This window comes from Hordeum vulgare, chromosome 5H (genome assembly GCF_904849725.1).
Source record: "Hordeum vulgare subsp. vulgare chromosome 5H, MorexV3_pseudomolecules_assembly, whole genome shotgun sequence".
Classification (NCBI taxonomy): Eukaryota; Viridiplantae; Streptophyta; class Magnoliopsida; order Poales; family Poaceae; genus Hordeum; species Hordeum vulgare.
The window spans coordinates 194,465,296-194,483,895 of NC_058522.1; the positions used below are offsets into that span (position 1 = coordinate 194,465,296).

The 18,600-nt window shown below is 46.2% G+C and overlaps 1 protein-coding gene across 1 annotated transcript; it reads right to left on the reverse strand.

Moving 5' to 3' along the window:
* Positions 1-1,856: 1,856 nt before the first annotated feature.
* LOC123396110 lies at positions 1,857-17,314 on the reverse strand. Its single transcript, XM_045091155.1, has 2 exons — positions 16,566-17,314; positions 1,857-2,069 (listed from the first exon to the last, which is right to left on the reverse strand). The coding sequence occupies exons 1-2, from the start codon at positions 17,197-17,199 to the stop codon at positions 1,981-1,983; spliced, it is 723 nt and encodes a 240-aa protein (XP_044947090.1). The 5' UTR covers positions 17,200-17,314; the 3' UTR covers positions 1,857-1,980.
* Between the last annotated feature and the right edge of the window lie 1,286 nt (positions 17,315-18,600).

Consider the following 18,600-nt stretch of genomic DNA (forward strand, 5'->3'; position numbering starts at 1 on the left):
GATTGATGGTCACACACATAATGAAATTGATGAAAGTTTTCTGAGTCCGTACAACTAACCTCGATGACAAGATCGACTGGCCGTGGACGAGGCGTTATCTCAGGACAGGAGCTCGACTGGCGCGCCTTGATCTGCGGGAGAGTGAGTGGACAACGTATTATTCAATCTCCAATGGCTATCAAGCCATGGGGCCTTCCGCCACCAGATATCATCATCAGCTCTGGATCCAAAAGTTCCTGGCTCTGGTTAAAGTTCTCGCCTTTCATAGTCTTCCCCGTGTCCTTGTATGTCACGAGCTTGTGGTGGGATGATATGTTGGTGAAGTTATTCGGATCATCCAGGTCAGACTCAGAGAATGCCTTCGCCTTCTTGTAGGAAGCACTATGGGTCATGCCATAAAGGTCGTACAAGTGTGGCATCTTCGTCTTATTGTGATGCGCCTAAAAGAGAAGAACAAAGTATTAGTAAGGGGCTCAAGCTAGCATGAAGAATGAATTGCATGAATCATGAAGCAAACCACATATATACCCAGTTTCGTGCAAACTGAAGTAAGTTAGCGCTGCCTTAATGGTGTGGCACACCAACTATTTGGCTCCGCCGATCCTTCGCATTGTCGTGGACGGCTCGCCAGTTCCCTGTGCACCACTCCTCCACCAACGCCTCCCAAAATACCATCTTATCCGCACACCATCTCGGGGGCACCTATAAGTTATTAGAAAGAATTTTGAGTGCTAGCCTATGAATCAAATCAAGAGAACAACGTAGAAGGCCTTAAGAATAGATAATTACCTTCATGTACTGCTCTTTCTTCAGATACTTGGCGCAACACTCCTTCTTCTCCTTCTTAAAACCACGCGTGGCGTAGTAGTCTCGAATAGCCTGCGGTCGAGCCTCGTGGCGTAAGTTCCATAATAACCGCCTACACTCGGCCTCGAGAACCTTGGCCGCCTCCTCCTCATATCCCTCCTCACACCTATAGAAGGTCTGTAATCAAACGAGACAACACCGATTAGTACAATAATTAGCTATATAATTAATTTTAGATTGTGTAAAAGGATAATTTCCCCAAAAGCTCTTGATCACCATCTCGGCCCTCGTGTGGCACAATACCATCTATAATTTCCTCCGGCGGGGCCTCCACAGCCTGGTAGTGCTCCCAGGAAAATCCTTGTGTAGGAACCTGACCCTCACCAGGCAACGTGACAAACCCTGGAAAATTTGTCCGGCAAAGCACACCCAGGACGTTGTTCGGCTTGCGGACTCCACGAGGGTGTGCCCTTCCCCTGCAGTATGATAAGGTCAACACATTAGATATTTGAAAAAACTTGAAGGCAAAAGCTAAAAAATGAGTAAATGTACTTACCTATCCCCTTCAAGCTTAATCACCGGCCTCTGCTCACGGGTAGCCGGCACGACCGGGAGGCGTGTACTATCACGCTTGTACACGGTGGCCCCGTACACCTGCACATCGCCCTCACTATCCGTAAACTCATCCCCGCCATCAGCAGAACAGCCACCTGGACCCTCGGTCCATACCTGCACCTCGGTCCAATCGGGCACCTCGGACCGATCCGGCCAGGCACCCCATCCGAACCTCTCCACGTCGGTCGAAGCATGTCTACAGGAGTCTCCTGGGACGTAGCCTCGGGAATCCGAGTCTCATGGGCCAAAGGAACCTCGACCCGAGGCTGATCCTGGACCGGACTCTCATGGGCCGAATGCCTGTCCATCCGAGTCTCGTGGACCGGAGTCCCCGTAGCTTCCTCCTCAAACGGGTCCACCATAGTAGTCTTTTGCTCACGTGAATGAGTTGGTGGTGGTGGCGAGGACGACGCAACAGTCCGCCTACTTCTTCCGCGGCCACCACCTCTCCCTGTAACCTTCCCCTTCTTCCCTACCCGACCAGCACGTCTCCTAGTGGGCAATGCTGCCGACAAAGAAGCACACGCGGGTGATGTCGTCAGACTGTCTTCCAAGGCTCTACGGAGGGATAGGGGTGGAATGGAAGTACCACCCCTCGTGTGGGCCGCCGAAGAAGAACCCATCGAGCGATCTGAACACCTGCTGACCTGCCATGATAAAGATTAAGAGAAAGTAGTACAACATAAAAAAAAAAAGATAGTATTGAAAACTTTTTGAGAATTAATGAATTCCTTAATTGTGTTCTCAAGATTAGAGAGTATCCTATTAGAATTTGTAGAAGGATTTCCACAAGAATTACTATAAGAATTACCATGACCATTAGGAACATTACCGAGATATGGCCTAGTATAGAAATTACCCCTATTAGTAGAATGCCCGTGCGTTGCTACGGGTAAATTGTAGGAAAATAAATAAAACTTCATTGTGGCCATGATGCAGTCCAAGAGCCTAACCCAAATAACCTAAAGAATGACTACATCTTATATTTCTCATATTAATACAAAAAAGAAATTTGTAGTCTGGTGGAGGTAGGATAGATAACTTTAGTACTTTCTAGTTAACATAAAAACTATAAACCAACATATAACACAAGCAATTTTTGCACGAACAAAATTGGATAGCGAAAAACTAGTTTGATAGCCAAATACATTTGTAGTTAAAACAAAAATAAAGGTTTGCACCCACTAAAGGAAACACACACAAAAAGAAGTTTCTCAAAGGCGGTTCTTCAGCAAAATCCTGAATCAATAAGGTCATACCAATAACCAGTCTGGCTGAACCATTTGGTACACTAGCAGCATCACAATCAGAGAAATTACCAGTCTGCAATAATACATGTCCAGAACAACAACCAGTGCCAGGTAAACAAGAACAAGAATTACAATGTCCTTTGGAAATGACATTGTGCTTAATCTGTAGGTTTACCAGGCATTGCTCTAAACTGGAAATCAAGCAAGCATGAGCATTAGATAATTTTTAGCCCGTCGATGTACACATCATTTTTTCTTCCTTGCCAGTACCATCTTGATGAGTATAGCCACAAGGCACATCAACACTAGATTACCAGGGGTTCAATATATGGCTGCTAAGAGCACACAACGCCAAATGTCTAAACCAAAAGACAAGCCTATATATGTCATGGTCACTAGATTTCTAGCACGGGCAATGTTCTACGTACCATTGGTTTGTCAAAATAGGAATGAATAAGGCAGTGAATAAAATCAATTTAAAGTTGCATCTTATTCCTTCAAAGGATGTTAATATACTAACATATAAATGCAGGGGGGTGTGGAGGCTCACCGACAGGGGCAGCTGTGGCGTCGTGGGCGACGGGGCCGGGGGTGTTGGGGCGGCGCGGCCGCGTCGGGGGTGTTGGGCTACGGGGCGGCGCCGAGGGCGATGGGGCAGCGACGCCGGGGCGGCGCCGGGGGCGGTGGGGCAGCGGCGGCGGGGATGTGGGGCACCGGGCGACGCCGCGGGCGCCGGGGGTGGCCAGTCGACGGTGGTGGTGGCGTTGGGCGTCAGGGGAGGAGAGAGAGAGAGTGGTCGTTTGAGGGAGAGAGAGGGCCGGGGTGGGGGCGGGACAGTCGTTAGTAGATTCAGGAACTTTGCCGTCTGCTGGCGGACGACAAAGGGTCTATACTCTTTGTCGTCCGCCTCTGGACTCTTTGCCGTCCGCTAGTAGACGGCAAAGAAGGGAAGTCGTTTGACCTAAGCTTCCCAAGCCAGATGGGCCCAGCCTAAAGCTCTGTCGTCTGCTTTTCTCATCGTTGTCGTCTGCGGCTGACGGCAAAGAATCGACTGTTGGCAAAGACCTTCTTTGCCATCAGCGAGTTCTTTGTCGTCCGCTTTGTGGGAGCTGACGGCAAAGACCTTCTTTGCCATTAGCCAGCAGACGGCAAAGATTTGGCAGACGGCAAAAAACTGATTTCCAGTAGTGATTGTTATTTTAAAAATATTTGCCTCTAGTTTTAGTGAAAGAATATTTTCAAAATCAATACAACCGAAGCAAAACTATTCCAATTTAACCCTTTTTATTTTTTAAAACAGAATAGTTGTTGCAAAAATTCATCGAATGGTTCTGTCAAATACTACACATTTTAGGGAAATAACAGTGGAAGAATCATATTATTTTACTAGTTAAATCTTTTTATAAAAATCATTTAGAATCGAGTTTAAAACAAAAAGAAAAAAGGTCTACAATCCCTGGCCTGGCTTGGCATGGGACTCGGCCGGCCCACTGGCCAGCCAATCAGCTTGCCCAGGCGCGCGCGCCGTCAGGTTTGAACCTGACGCGCGGGCCCGTGCGGTCAGTGGTTGTGGGCAGCGAGGGAGAGAGAGTTGGGCCACCGATGGGTGGCGCACACTTGTCGGGGTCGTCTCCTACCTCTGGCCAAAGAGAAGGAGGAGCACGCCGACGTGGCTACCGACGTCCTCGGGCCCTAACAACGACAAGAATGGGTCCGGCTCGTCGCCTCCTACCTGCTAGTGGTCAAGTCAATGGAGGAGGGGCTCTGGTTCACGGCGACGAGGTAGCCGCGGCGGAGGGGTTTCGGGTGAAGGTGGAGGTGCTAGCTACGAGCACGGATTTTCTCAAGGAAGAGGGGGGAAAGCATCCTAGTGTCACGGGGAGTGTTTTGGTGGGTAGATGGACGCGAGAGCCGATGTGCAGCCGGAGATCGACCGGAGCTCCAAGGCGAAGGGGCCTCGGTCGATCTCAAGCACCGGGCTCTACTTGGTCAATGGGGTGGCTAGGGAGGTGATTGAGGTCTCGGTGAGGTGGAGCGAGGAGTTCTGGAGCAAGGCGAGGGGCTATTTATAGGCCCGCGACGGTGAGCTGACTCGGGAGCGCCAGTCATGCACCGTGGCATGCATGGGGGTGCAGAGAGAGGCTGGGGTCGAAACCACGGTCTCAGCACGTGGTTTTGGACCTCCAGGACTCACTGCGAGGGATAGGGAGAGAAGAGAGGCAAGCTATCGTGGCCGCACTCCTCTGGCGATTTTGGTGCGCACGGGCACGCGTCGCACCGGCTCTTAGCGCAGGAAAGGAGGGGCCTTGAGCGCTTCCTGATGCAGAGGGGTTGTCGGGGAAGAGGAGATACACCACGGGGAGGCTGGAACTGGCCGAGGGAGTTGCCCCCACCTCGGTTGCTCTCTGTAGCATGCCCAGAGCGCAGCTTTGGCATGCCACGGCATGCTGGGGCATTCTGGGGTGCCTTGGACGTGTCTACGTGTCCTCGGCACTGTCTTGGAGATGACTAGCTGTTGGAGTCCCATGGGAGCCTCGGCTGGTCAAAGAGAGACAAGGAAACAGGTGTTGTCAGCCTTGGGTTGAAGCTTAAATTGGAGATTTTGGTTTATCTACTTTGAACCAGAAAGGGGCCACTTGACTGGAGTTAGGCATTGATGTCAGCCACCTAATCTATGAGTTTGGGAGAAAGGGATTGGGTATAGCTAAGGTTAGGAGGGGTTTTACCCAACTGTCAGAAGGTGCTCGACAGTGGTTTGGGGTGGTTGCACCCCACCACTCACAATGCAACTTAACAGGATTGGGTTTGGTCCTAAAACAAGGGGTTTCACCAAGTTTGAGCTCCACTGGACAAGTTTAGCTTTGTAAACTTGAAATCATCACCGAATGACCAGATCTGTTCCTTTCAAAGAGAGTGGAAAATCAAGTCCCACAAATCCCATTTTTGGCATGTAGAGTTGCTCTAACTTCATACTGGACAAAAGGTGTTTTTGCAATTATTTGGTGACCTTAATCACCTTGGATCAAGGTGAAATTTTATATGGGCACCAAATATGGCTTAGGGATACCACTGGAATTTTCTAGGGATTTATTGAGAATATTTCCTTTGGAAATATTTCAAAAGGTCAAAACAGACAGAAAAGGTTTTTAGGGTTTACTCAAATAATAATAATATAAATAATGCTTGAAAATCTTATGTATCGAAAATATATGTCCTTTTGAGTATCTCCAAATTTTCTCATATTTTTTCAATGTAGAAAAATATTTTTCCATATAGGAATATCATTTGTGACCTCAAAAATGGACATGCAATTAAAATAGGAAAACAATTAATAAAATAATTATTTTATGGTTTTGGTGAACTAAAATGGTGCTAGAACCATATCACCAACTTTGGGTAAGAGCACTCCCTGCCATCAAGGACTTGTAGTGCAACCCAAAGCAGGGTTTTGAATTAACCAGAAATAAGAAAAATGGTTTTAAAAATAATTAGGTTATGAGAATGTGGTTTTTGATACCACACACTCAAGCATTCAAGCATACAATGGCAATCATGGCACTCACAACATTAGTTTTGAATTTTTGTTAATAAACTCAGATTTTGAATTACAGAAAAAGTAACAGAGAAAACTGGGTGTGACAGCCCAGGCCCAACCCCCCACTTTGTCGTCTGCTGCCACCCCTTTGCCGTCCGCTAGCAGACGACAAAGGAGATGGCCCCATAACGGCCGAGGTGGACCCCACGCACACTACCCCACCCTATTTCTCTCTGTCTCTCTCCCTCGCCCTCGCCCCCAGCACCCAACAGCCGCCCACCACCGGAGATCCCCCGCGTCGGCCACCCCTCGCCCCACGCTCTCCGTGCGCCGGCCCTGCGACAACCATCCTTCCCCGCACCGGCCACCCCCACTCCTTCTCGCACAGGCCACCCCATACCTGCAGCTCTCCCTACGCATGCCCCGCGTCGGCCACCCCCGCTCATCCCCGCTCCGGCCACCCCCTCCTCACATCTCTCCCTGCACCGGCCCCATGCTGGCCACCCCCGCTCCTCCATGCGCCGGCCACCCCTCCCCGCAGTCGGCGCCCCTTATCCGCCCGGCACACATGCCCTGGTCGGCACCCCTGCCACCCACGACGCCCCACCCCCCATCGCCCCAGCCCTCACTGCCTCGGCCTCCGCACACTACCTCCGGCGCCGACCACACCAAGGTGAGTTTTTTCCTTTTTGTTGTTGTCTAATGCTATGCTAGTTTAGTTTCGTGTTATGTTAGATTAGTGATAGGTTTAGTTTAGTGCTATTTTAGTGATAGGTTAGTGATCGGTTTTAGTTTAGTGATAGGTTTTAGTTTAGTGCTATATATGTTTAGTGATAGGTTTTTTCCATGTTTTTATTCTTTTTTATGTTTAATTGTTAGGTTATATATTAGATTTAGTGGTAGGTTATATTAGATTAGATTTATTCTGTCTTAGTGCTAGGCTTAGTTATTTAGTCATAATTAAAAGAAGTAGAAAAAAGATGAAGAAGAAAAGAAGAATAAGTAGAAGCAGGAAGAAGAAGAAGAAGATGATGATGATGATGAAGAAGAGGAGGAGGAGGAGGAGAAGAAGAGGAAGAGGAGAACACGGCAGGAAAGAAGAGGAAAAAAGGAAAATAAGGAAGAAGAACAAGAACAAGAACAAGAACAAGAAAAGAAGAAGAAGATGAGAAGGAAAGAAGAAGAAGAAGAAGAAGAAGAAGAAGAAGAAGAAGAAGAAGAAGAAGAAGAAGAATAGGAGAAGAAGAAGAAGTAGAGTATAAGGAAAGAAGAAGAAGAAGAAGAAGAAGAAGAAGAAGAAGAGGAACTGTCTATGCTTTATGTGATGTGATGTCATTAGTAATATTATTTTTCATAGTTTGAACTGTCAATGCTTTATGTGATGTGATGTCCTAATTTTTTTCCCTCGGTAAAATTTATAGGCTTTGTAATATTTCATCTCCTTGGAGTCATCGTCGTCGAAGATTTTGTTCCGTGATCTCGCCATTGTTCGACTACTTCCTCTACAACCGAGGGTGAGCTACGAATCCACCATCACCTCCTACCCACTTTTAATAATGTTAGTAGATTTCATTTTCATGCTAAGTCGCGTAACCTAGGCGTCTTCTGTCCGAAAGGGTTGCATCGATAAATATGCATTCAGTTGCATATTTATCACGGTAACTCATTCGGATTGTCCAGCAATTTCCACGGTCAGCCTGAGTATGTGTAGAGTGAGTACGTCCTCCATGCTCTACCCCATTCCTAGACAAGATTTCGGAAGGGCCTCCCCGTTGTTCTCCGGATGCACATTCTCTCGCCTTTTTGCCGAGACGTGTATTTGGAGAACAGCGAGGAGGTGCTGCCGGAATTTTGTCTCAGAATGGGGTAGAGCATGGAGAACGTACACACTCTACACATACCAGGGTGGGATTAGGACCTATCTTTACCCATTAGCGTGTAGGTTGCATGGACGTAACAAAATTGACAAACTAGATTAACTGATGAATATACATGCTAAAATATATATGTATATATATGTATATGTATATGTATGTATGTATGTATATATCTGTTGTCTTTAGCAGGTAGGAAAGATGAGTGATCGTGCGTGAATGTACACCGGTCACACTAGTCACAAAGAGATAACCAAAGAATGATTTATAAAAACAAGGGAGTTTGTGAAAGCCGCATTTGCAAATGGCCAGGAAACAAACTGGTGCCCTGTCCTGGGTGCAACAACTATAAAAAGAGGACAGAGGATGGAATGATTAAACACATGCACAGGAGGGGTTTTAAGCCTAATTATATGGTGTGGACATTTCATGGTGAGTATAGACAACACACACCACAGCTAAGGTGGTTCATCGTCGCACCGACGAGCATGGTACCGGGATCGAAAGCATGGTGCAAGACTTTGATGATGCTCGACATTCGCATGATGAGATGGAGGAATATGCAAGGCCTTCTATGAAATGTTGGAGTCTTCAAAATGTCCTCTCCACGAGCACACTGAGCTTTGTCAGGTAGATGCCATTGCACAAGTAATGCCTCTAAAGGCCCAGTTCAACTTGGGAAGGGAATGCTACGATGTGGTGATGAAACTATTTGGACGATTTCTACCCAAAGGCCATGTCATGCGTGCAAACCTGTACCAGTCGGACAAAATACTTAAGACGCCCTATGAGAAGATACATGCCTGTGAAAAAGGATGTGCCTTATTTAGGAAGGAGTATGCGAACTTGGACTATCCCATTTGCAAGTCTTCCAGGTATGTTGTGGTAGACATTGGTATGGGTGAGAAGAGCCAGACCGAAATCCCGGTTAATATTCTTCGGTCTATGGCAATCATACCAAGGTTTCAACGTCTTTTCATGGTCGAAGAGACGGTCAGCGAGATGACATGGCACAAATTGTGCAAAAAGAACCGAACTAGATGCAGATGGGAATAAGATGGCGGTACACACAACGGATGGGGAAGCATGGAAGGACTTCAATGCATTACATCCCGATAAAGTGGCAAATCCAAGGTATCCTTGAGTCTGCGTCGCCACGGAGAGGTTCAATCCCTTTGGTATGACGGCAACCCAATACAGTTGTTGGCATGTATTTGTCATTCAACTCAATCTCCCCCCGAAAAGATTATGCCAAGAAAGAACATATTCCTGACGTTGATAATTACAGGGCCCAACTATCCGGGTAAGAATATGAATGTGTACATGCACCCGCTTAAGGATGAATTGCAAGAAGCTTTGGATAATGGGATCAAGACATACGGCACCGCTAGAAAAGAAAACTTGAAAATGCATGTCTGGTACATGTACTCGATGCATGACTTGCTCGCATAAGCACTATTCTCTGACTGGTGTGTGCATGGAAGGTTCCCATGCCCCACGTGCAAGGCAACTCTTCAGCTTCATTGGTTGTAGCATGGTCGGAAGTATTCTTGCTTTGACTTGCATAGAAAGTTCCAGGATCCTCACCTTCAGTTCAAAAAAGACAAGAACTTACCAAAGGTGAAGTTGTCAAAACACCGACACCACCAACGTTGATAGGCCAACAGATCTTGGGTCAGTTAAACGCTCTCGAGCCTAATACAGAGCGTCTAGGGTATTTCAAGGGGTATAATTCAGAACACGCCTGGACTCACAAGCCATACTTGTGGGATCTGCCTTATTTCAAAGACCTTCTTCTTCCACACAACATCGACATGATCCACACTGAAAATAATATCAGAGAGGCCATTTTTGATACATTGTTCGACATAGAGGGGAAGTCAAAGGATAATCCTAAGGCTAGAGTCGATCAAGAGACTCTATGTCATAGACCATTGCAAAACATGCGACAATCAAAAGGGAAGAAGAACTGGTCAAAGACTAAGGCTTTGTTCAATCTGGAAGACCAGATATGAGGGAAATTATCTTGTGGCTCAAAATGCACTTGATGTTCCCCGATGGATATGCAGCGAATCTAAAGAGGGGAGCGAGTCTTCAAAAATTGAAAATATTTGGTCTCAAGAGTCATGGTTGGCACATATAGCTTGAGCGGGTAATGTCGGTGATGTTACGTGACTTTATACCTGAGGATTAATGGCTAGTACTGGAAGAGCTAAGCTATTTCTTCCATGTTCTTTCTGCGAAAGAACTGTCGCCTGACGTGGTAGACGACATGGAGGTGTTGGCGCCGGAGTTGCTCTGTAAGGTAGAGAAGATCTTTCCAACAGGCTTCTTTAATCCAATGCAACATTTTATTTTACATCTCCCGACTTAGTCAAGATTGGGTGGGCCCGTGCAAAATCGTTGGTGCTTTGCAAGTGAGAGGATGCATAATATGCTTCGGGCTAAATGTAAAAATAAACGTAGAATTGAAGCATCGATGGCCGAGGCATTCCTTATTGAGGAGGTGGCAAACATCGTGACAGCACAGTACGAAGCCAAAAATCATCATTTGCATAATCCAAAGCCTCGGTACTATGATGGTGACCCTAAAAAGGCGGATCCAGCCTCAGCCTATTCAAAGGGAAGCTCGCACTAGCCGGTGCTTCGAGACCAATAACATTGGATGTCGAAGAATGGCGGACCATTTTGTTGTATATCTTCAACAACCTAACAGAAGTGCGGCCGTACATCGAGTAAGTTCTCAGTACATTTTTCTCCTTTGACTGCTCTTATTCCCGGATATTTGATAGAGTCGAATTGAGACAAGCCGCTAATGGTTTTGATTGTAAGGTCCGTTTATTTGAGAAATACAACATCAACGGGTATCACTTTCGTACCTTTGGCAAAGAGTAATCTATGGCCGACGAGAAATCTACAAATTGTGGTGTCTCTGCTATCGGCCAAGGAGGTATCGAGTATTATGAAAGAGTTGAAGCAATTTATGAACTTCAATTCTATGGTGAAAACCCACCGAACGTTTTAGTGTCCAAATATTGTTGGTTCCAGCCAAAGGAGACTAGAAGGATTGATGAACATATAGGGCTAGTCGAAATTAAGCAAAGCACCCATTTAGATGTTCCCAATGTCTATATAATGGTTCAACAGGAGACCCAAGTTTTCTATCTACTGTGGGCTTGCCAAGCTAATAGGAATTTGAATGGTTTGGATGTTTTTTATGAAGTGCCGCCACGAGCTAGACCACCTCCCCCAGATAAAGTGGATTATGAACCTCACATTAACCCAGACACATATGACGGAGAATTCTTCCAAGAAACACGTCTTTCGAAGAAACGCTTCAAGAACGATTGTACTTCACCCCAGAACATGGAAGTAGATAGCGACAGTGAATCCAACTTCACCCCTGAGCCGAAACCAGCAGAGCCGGAACTAGAAGAGGTTACTGCTGCGGAGGACCTGTCAATGCTTGACCGATTACCAGAAGGCCTTCCATAAGTTGATATCGATGAACCCGATGAGCAAGTCATTCAAGTAGACACGCGTGAGAGTGATGATGATGATGCATTTATTGATCGAGACTATTATTAGTTTGTATGCATCCCAACTTAAATTATATATGTACATATTATTATTCATGTCAGGTATTCAACTTTTTTATGTTGTACTAATTTCGTTTACTCTTTATCATGGCAGGCGTTGAAAGATGGTGTGCACGGGTCCATATTGGTCGGCGGCCCGCTCGAGGGGTACTTACATTCCACCCCTGTCTCTCCGTAGATTCTTGGCAGACAGTCTAGGGATACTCGCAGGTGCTTCTTCATTAGCGTCGTTGCCCATCAGGAGAGGAGGTCGGGCAGGCGGGAAGAAGGCGACGGGTATAGGACGTGGTCGGGGGAGAGGTAGAAAGACTGCTACGCTGTGCTTGCCGCCAACCCCAGCTGATTCACCCGAGCACACGACTATTATGGTAGACCCGTTTGAGGTGGATCCTACGGGGACTCCGGTCCAAGAGCCTCAGGTCGACGGGCTTTCAACCCGTGAGACTCCGGTTCCTGAGGCTTCAGCCCACGAGACTCCTATACCAGGGCCTACGTCCCAGAAGACTCCGCCCGAGAGGCTTCGCCAACGCGGAGACGTCCGAATGGGATACCTCACAGGATCGGAGCGAGGGGCCGGGTCACCACTTTGATGGAGGTGGGGAGGCTAGTGATGAGTCTACTGATAGTGAGGGCGAGGTGGTTGAGGGGATCACCGTGTACCAGCGTGGCTCCCGGTCGTGCCGGCGACCCGCGAGCAGAGGCCGGTGATTAGGCCTGAAGGGGAGAACTAAGTGTATTTACTCTTTTCATACCTTTTGCCTTCAAGTTTTTTGAAATATCTAATGTGTTGACCTTGTCATACTGCATAGGTTGGGATCACCCCCTTGGAGTCCGCAAGCCAAACACCGTCCTGGGCGTTTTTTGTTGGGAAAATTTCCCGGGGTTTGTCACGTTGCCCGGCGAGGGTGAGCTTCCTACACTAGGATTTACGTGGGAGCACTACCAGGCTGCCCATGCCCCACCGGAGGAGATTATCGATGGTGTCTTCCGCCACACGAGGGACAAGATGGTGATCAGTAGATTTTGGGTAATTTCTCCTTTTACACAATCTAAAGTTAACAATATAGCTAGTATTGTACTAATCAATGTTGTCTTGTTTGATTGCAGACCTTCTACAGGTGTGAAGAGGGATATGAGGAGGCGGTAACCAATGTTATCGAGGCCGAGTGCAAGCGGCTATTACAGAACTTACGTCACGAGCCTCGGCCGCAGGCTGTTCGAGACTACTACGCCATGCGTGGTATTAAGAAGGACAAGAAGTTTTTCCGCGGAAAATATCAGAAGAAGGAGCAGTACATGAAGGTAATTACCTACTCTTAAGGCTTTGCACGTAGTTTTCTTGATTTGATTCGTAGGCTTAGCGCTCAAATTTCTCCTTACTAACTTATAGTTGCCCCCGAGATGGTGCGCGGATCACATGGATTGTTGGGAGGCGTTGGTGGATGAGTGGTGCACATGCCAATGGCGAGCCATCCACGACAACATGAAGGACCGGCGTGCCCAAATGGTTGGAGTGCCACACCATCTAGGAAACGGCAACTTATTTTAGTTCGGACGGAACTGGGTATGTAGTTTTCTTCATGCTTCATGCAATTCATTCTTCATGCTAGCATGAGCCCTTTACTAATACTTTGTTCATCTCTTTTAGGCGCATCACAATAAGACGGAGGTGCCATATTTGTATGAACTATATGGCATGGCCCATACTGCCTCCTACAAGAAGGTCAAGGCATTCTTTGAGTCTGACCTCAATCATCCACACAAGTTCACCAACATCTCCTCCCACCACAAGCTTGTGAGATACAAGGACGAGGGGGAGAAGAGGAGAGGGGAGGACTTTAACCCGAGCTAGGAACCTTTGGCTCCAGAGCTGGTGATGATATGTGGTGGCAGGAGGCCCGATGGCTCGATAGCCATTGAAGATGGGTTGATACGTTGTCTTCGCACTCTCCCGGAGATCAAGGCCTGCCAGACGAGCTCCTGTCCTGATATAAGGCCTCGTCCACGGCTAGTCGATCTAGCCATCGAGGTTAGTTATATGTACATTGTATGTGTGTGTCCATCAATGATTACAATGCTAACGAGGAGTGGTGTTGCACGCTGCTCTTCAGAAAGGGAGAGCGGCAACCCACACACTTCTGTAGGAGAGGGATCGGGCCGCGAAGGAGAGCACGACTCAGTTGTTGGAGGAGGAGAGGGCACGGAATGAGGCGGCTAACCAGGACATGTACGATCTCCTTGTGGTAAGTTTCTTTTTCACATTAGCCAAATCATGCATGTAATGTCCATTTCATTACTAATTGATATGACTGACCCTTCAAAACCAAATGTGTAGTCTATGTGCCTCCAGAACGGACAGACCACTCCACCGATGCCGGACCTTTCTATGGTTGGAACGGTGAGTTTCATTTCAATGGTCATTAGTTACTAGTATGAACATTTGAGTGTCATCATGGTAACGAGACATTGCAAAATATCTTTGGTGCAGAATAACTACCGAGTCGCATCGCACACCCCTTCTCCAGGGCATCCTTCTCCAAGTGAACCCAACCCTAATAACCTCCAAAATGACATACTTAGCTAATTATCCTCCAAAATTACATAATTAGCTTATGTAGTTCATTTATGACACAATTAGCTTAGTTAGGTCAAAAATAGCACAAGATCCTTAGTTAGCTGATAACTTAGCATATCTTCCTCCAAAATAACATAATAAGCTAAAAATAAGATAAGTAATCATCTTCACCTTCATCTTCTTTTTCTCCTTCTTCTAGTCTTCTCCTCCTCCTCCTCCTTATTCTTCTAGTTTTATTCTCCGAAATGACATACTTAGCTAATTATCCTCCAAAATGACATAATTAGATTATTTAGTTAATTTATGACATAATTAGCTTAGTTAGGTCAAAAATATCACAAGAACCTTGGTTAGCATAAGTAATCATCTTCACCTTCTTCGTCTTCGTCTCCTACTTTTCTAGTCTTCTCCTCCTTCTTCTCCTTCTCCTCCTCCTTCTTCTTCTTCTTCTTCTTTTAGTTTTCTTATTATTCTTTTTATTCTAGTTTTATTCTTCTTCTTCTTCTAACTTTCTTATTTTCATTTTGCAGATTTGATTCACTTCATGGAAGGTGACATTCATGGAAGCAAGCACTGATGGACTGCTACTGTTTACTTTCTATTTTGATTTGTATTAATAAACAGTGTGAAACTATGTGTATGTATGGAGATAAGATAAGTATGTGTATGTAAGATAATTGAAACTATCTATATGTATTGGAAGCTAGCTTATTTGTTGTCTTGCTCTTATATGATGTTCGATACATGGCCTACATACTGCTTATATGATATGTGTATTTTGAAACTTTATGCGGGTGTTAGAAATTATATATATCATATGTGTATTTTTAAAACGTAGGGAATCTGAAAGCAAACAAAACAATGGCAATGTTGGTGTTTTGCCGTCTGCTGGCGGACGACAAAGGGCTTTGTCGTCCGCCAGCGGATGGCAAAGGTGTCACGTGTCACCCACCTGTGCAACATGGGGCAACTGGCTGGACCATATGGCCACTTTGCGATCTGCGGTAGACGGGAAAGGGGGCCACCAGGCAGACGACAAAGGGTGACAAGCCAACAGACGACAAAGGGTGGCAAGACAGCAGACATCGAAGGGGGGCAAGTGAGCAGACGACAAAGGATGGGCGCCTCGGGCGGTGCTTGTCATGCAACAAAGGGTGCCAAGCCAGCAGACGACAAATGAGGGGTGCCTCGGCGATGCCTGGTAGATGTCAAAGCGTGTCCACAAGGCAGACAACAAAGGAGTGGTCGTGGCTGACGGCAAAGTTGTGGCCTCGACAGATGACAAATACTCCGTTAGCCACCTAATGGAGTAGGTGTGTGTGCACTGCCATATAATATATGTGTCGTCTGCTTGCCATCGACGATGGATGACAAAGGCCTTTGTCGTTCACTGCTTAGAGGCAGACGACAAAGAAGGCCCTTTACCTGCGCAAGTATCCATAGAAGGTTTGCCTACTATTGGCGGACGCCAAAGGCATTTGCCGTCCGTGGAGTATCCCTTTGCCGTCTACCAATGTAGATGGCACAGAAGCAGATTCTTGTAGTGTAGACATAACATACTACAAATCACTCCATTGCACACATTCAAAAGAGACATGGTTTGCTTAATTCGAGCTTCGCATAATGAAACTTAATGAAAACAGATTAGCAGTGTTAATGTGATAGCACCTTGGGAGCAGAAAATGAACATGTTAATTATAATTTACATGGCATCTAGAGGCATGTCATCAAAGTAGACATCACATAGGACAATCCCGGAAAGGAATCACATGTAAAAGACCTACGGATTAGTTGCAATCATCCGTGCATGATTGAATAAAATAATAGTTTAGACATATTCACGAACCACTTGCAACAGATATTTGAGCATGTAGATGCCACCAATTATGCATGCAAATGTCATAATCATGTAGAGCATGAAGGGTAGAACACTTTATATACATTTTTTTTTAATTGGAGCCACGGTTATTTCATTATGAAATAAATCATATAACATGACATAGTACAAATCAATGCGAACAACAAGCTTAAATATCGTAAACACACGTGAGAGTTGCAAATCACCAATCCACACAAAATTCTACACATTTTACATGTTGAAATCATTTTAATCTGATGCACGATTATTTATTTATCGGCATTTTAACATGATGGCAATATGTGTAAGTTTGAAAATCCCTCGAAATAGACAAATTCACCCGAGAGAAAAACAACGTGTGGGCTGAAACTGCTCTAGGTCCAACAGTTCATAGGTGGGTGCAACATATTACAAAGCTCATCGAGCGAGGCTAAGGGATCGCCGGGGCTCACCTTGCTGGACCGAGGCCCAGGTCAGTGTGGTTGAGGCAGGCCGACGTGGAGGCGGTTGAGGAGTTGCAGGCAGGCCTAGCCAGGACGGTTGGGCGCTGGGCCTTGGCGGCTCGCGGTCGTGCAGCCCAGTGGGTGAGCGAGTGCTTGACGCTGGCTTCATCCTCCTCCCGCATGAACTAGCGAGCAGGGACGGCGATAGTTCGACGATGGTGGCAGTGGTCATCGGGACGAGACGAGGACGGCGGGATCCAGCGGATCTGTTCAAGGGATGGACGGATCGGGGCAAGGCGAGGTCAGGGCGGTCAGATCCGGCGCCGGAGGTGGCCGACGACGCGCAGGTGGCCACTCCGACGAGGAACTTTGATGGCCGGCCATGAGACTTGCTGTCGTGGCTTCGGTGGCTCGCGAGGTTCGACGGGGCACGAGGCAAGGCATGGCGGCGGGGCTGAAGACGCAGAGGAACTGGCGCCATGGGGCTGCAGGGAACTGATCGAGCTTGAGGTAGGGTTGGGAGGCGACGACGCACGGCGGCAGCGATCCAGACCTCGGCGGGCCAGCCTCGTGCCTCGCAGGCCCGTGATGGGAGGAGGTGGAGAGAGGCTGGTTGGCTGTCGGCTAGGGGTTGGTTGTGCATGTATTCCGAGGAGGATGTCTAGGGCAGTGGATTTAGTCTGTTTTCGGACCATCGGATCTCGATCCGATGGCTCTGGCAGCTGGGAAAGGTTAGGTTGGGCTAGTGGGCTGTGTAGAGTGTCTTGAGCTAAGAATAGAGGGAAGGTGGCAGCCCGTAAAGAGTTTTACAACACCGCAATCATCCAACTATTTACTGATTATAATGTCGTTATATGTTTAACGGTTCAGGTATCAAACGATCTCCGAATGCGACGAAATTTGAAACGCGGTCTACCTACATTATATTAAGATCGCACACCAACTTTCAACCCATTCCGAGAAAGTTTTATATACACTTTTAAAAATAATATTTTAATGATGTCATGTGCGCGTGTGTGTGCTTGGTCTCTAAAGGTCGTCGGTGAGAACTGACAACTAATAACGGATGCAAGTTTTGCAAAATGACGGCAACAGAGTACCGATGCAGTGCAAATGATGTGCATGGTGTGATGATGAATGCGACAACCAAATAATTCACACGACAATAACGAAATAAACTTTAATCTTCTGGAGCTTCGGTCTCTGGTTGTTACAACTCTCCTCCACTAACAAGAGATCTCGACCTGAGATCTTAGAATGAGAAGATAAAGAGGAAAGGGAGAGGTAAAACTTAGTTGCTTCTTTGACAAACAAGTGAAACCAACGATCCTTGAAGACAAGCAAATGAAGTGTGTAGATGATACTTGATAAATATAAATTGCAAAATGAATAAAATGTAAATAAAGGCTACAAGGAAATAATAGCATTTGGAAATATATCATTGGATAGACCCGAGGGGCATAGTGTTCTCGAGTTGCATCTCTCTCTAAGTAGGCATACGGTGGGTAAACAAATTATTGTTGGGCAATTGATAGAAAAGGGCATAGTTAATCAATATTTATTCATGGCAATGATCATGTGTATATAGGCATCATGTCCATAAGGATATAGGCTGACTCTTGCTTGCACCTATTACTATTACTCCACCCATCGATCGCTATCCTAGATGCATTTAGAGTATTAAGGAAAACAAATTAATGCTTGAAGAACAATGATATGATGTAGACAAACATAATCCAATTAATATGAATAACCCCACCATTTTATCCTTAGTGGAAACAATATGAAGACGTGTCTTGTCTCTTTCTGTCAGTAGGATATAGAGCACCACTAGATTAAAACCACTACAACACACACACCTCCCACTGAAGAAAGATTAATCTACTTGGACAAACAAAATCAATAGATCGGAGAGATTTATGAAGCTATAATAATCATTAAAATAAGAATCATATAATTCAGAGAAGACTCAAATATTTTATCATGAATAATCTGAACATAAACCCACAATTCATTGAATCCCAACAAACACATTGCACAAAGT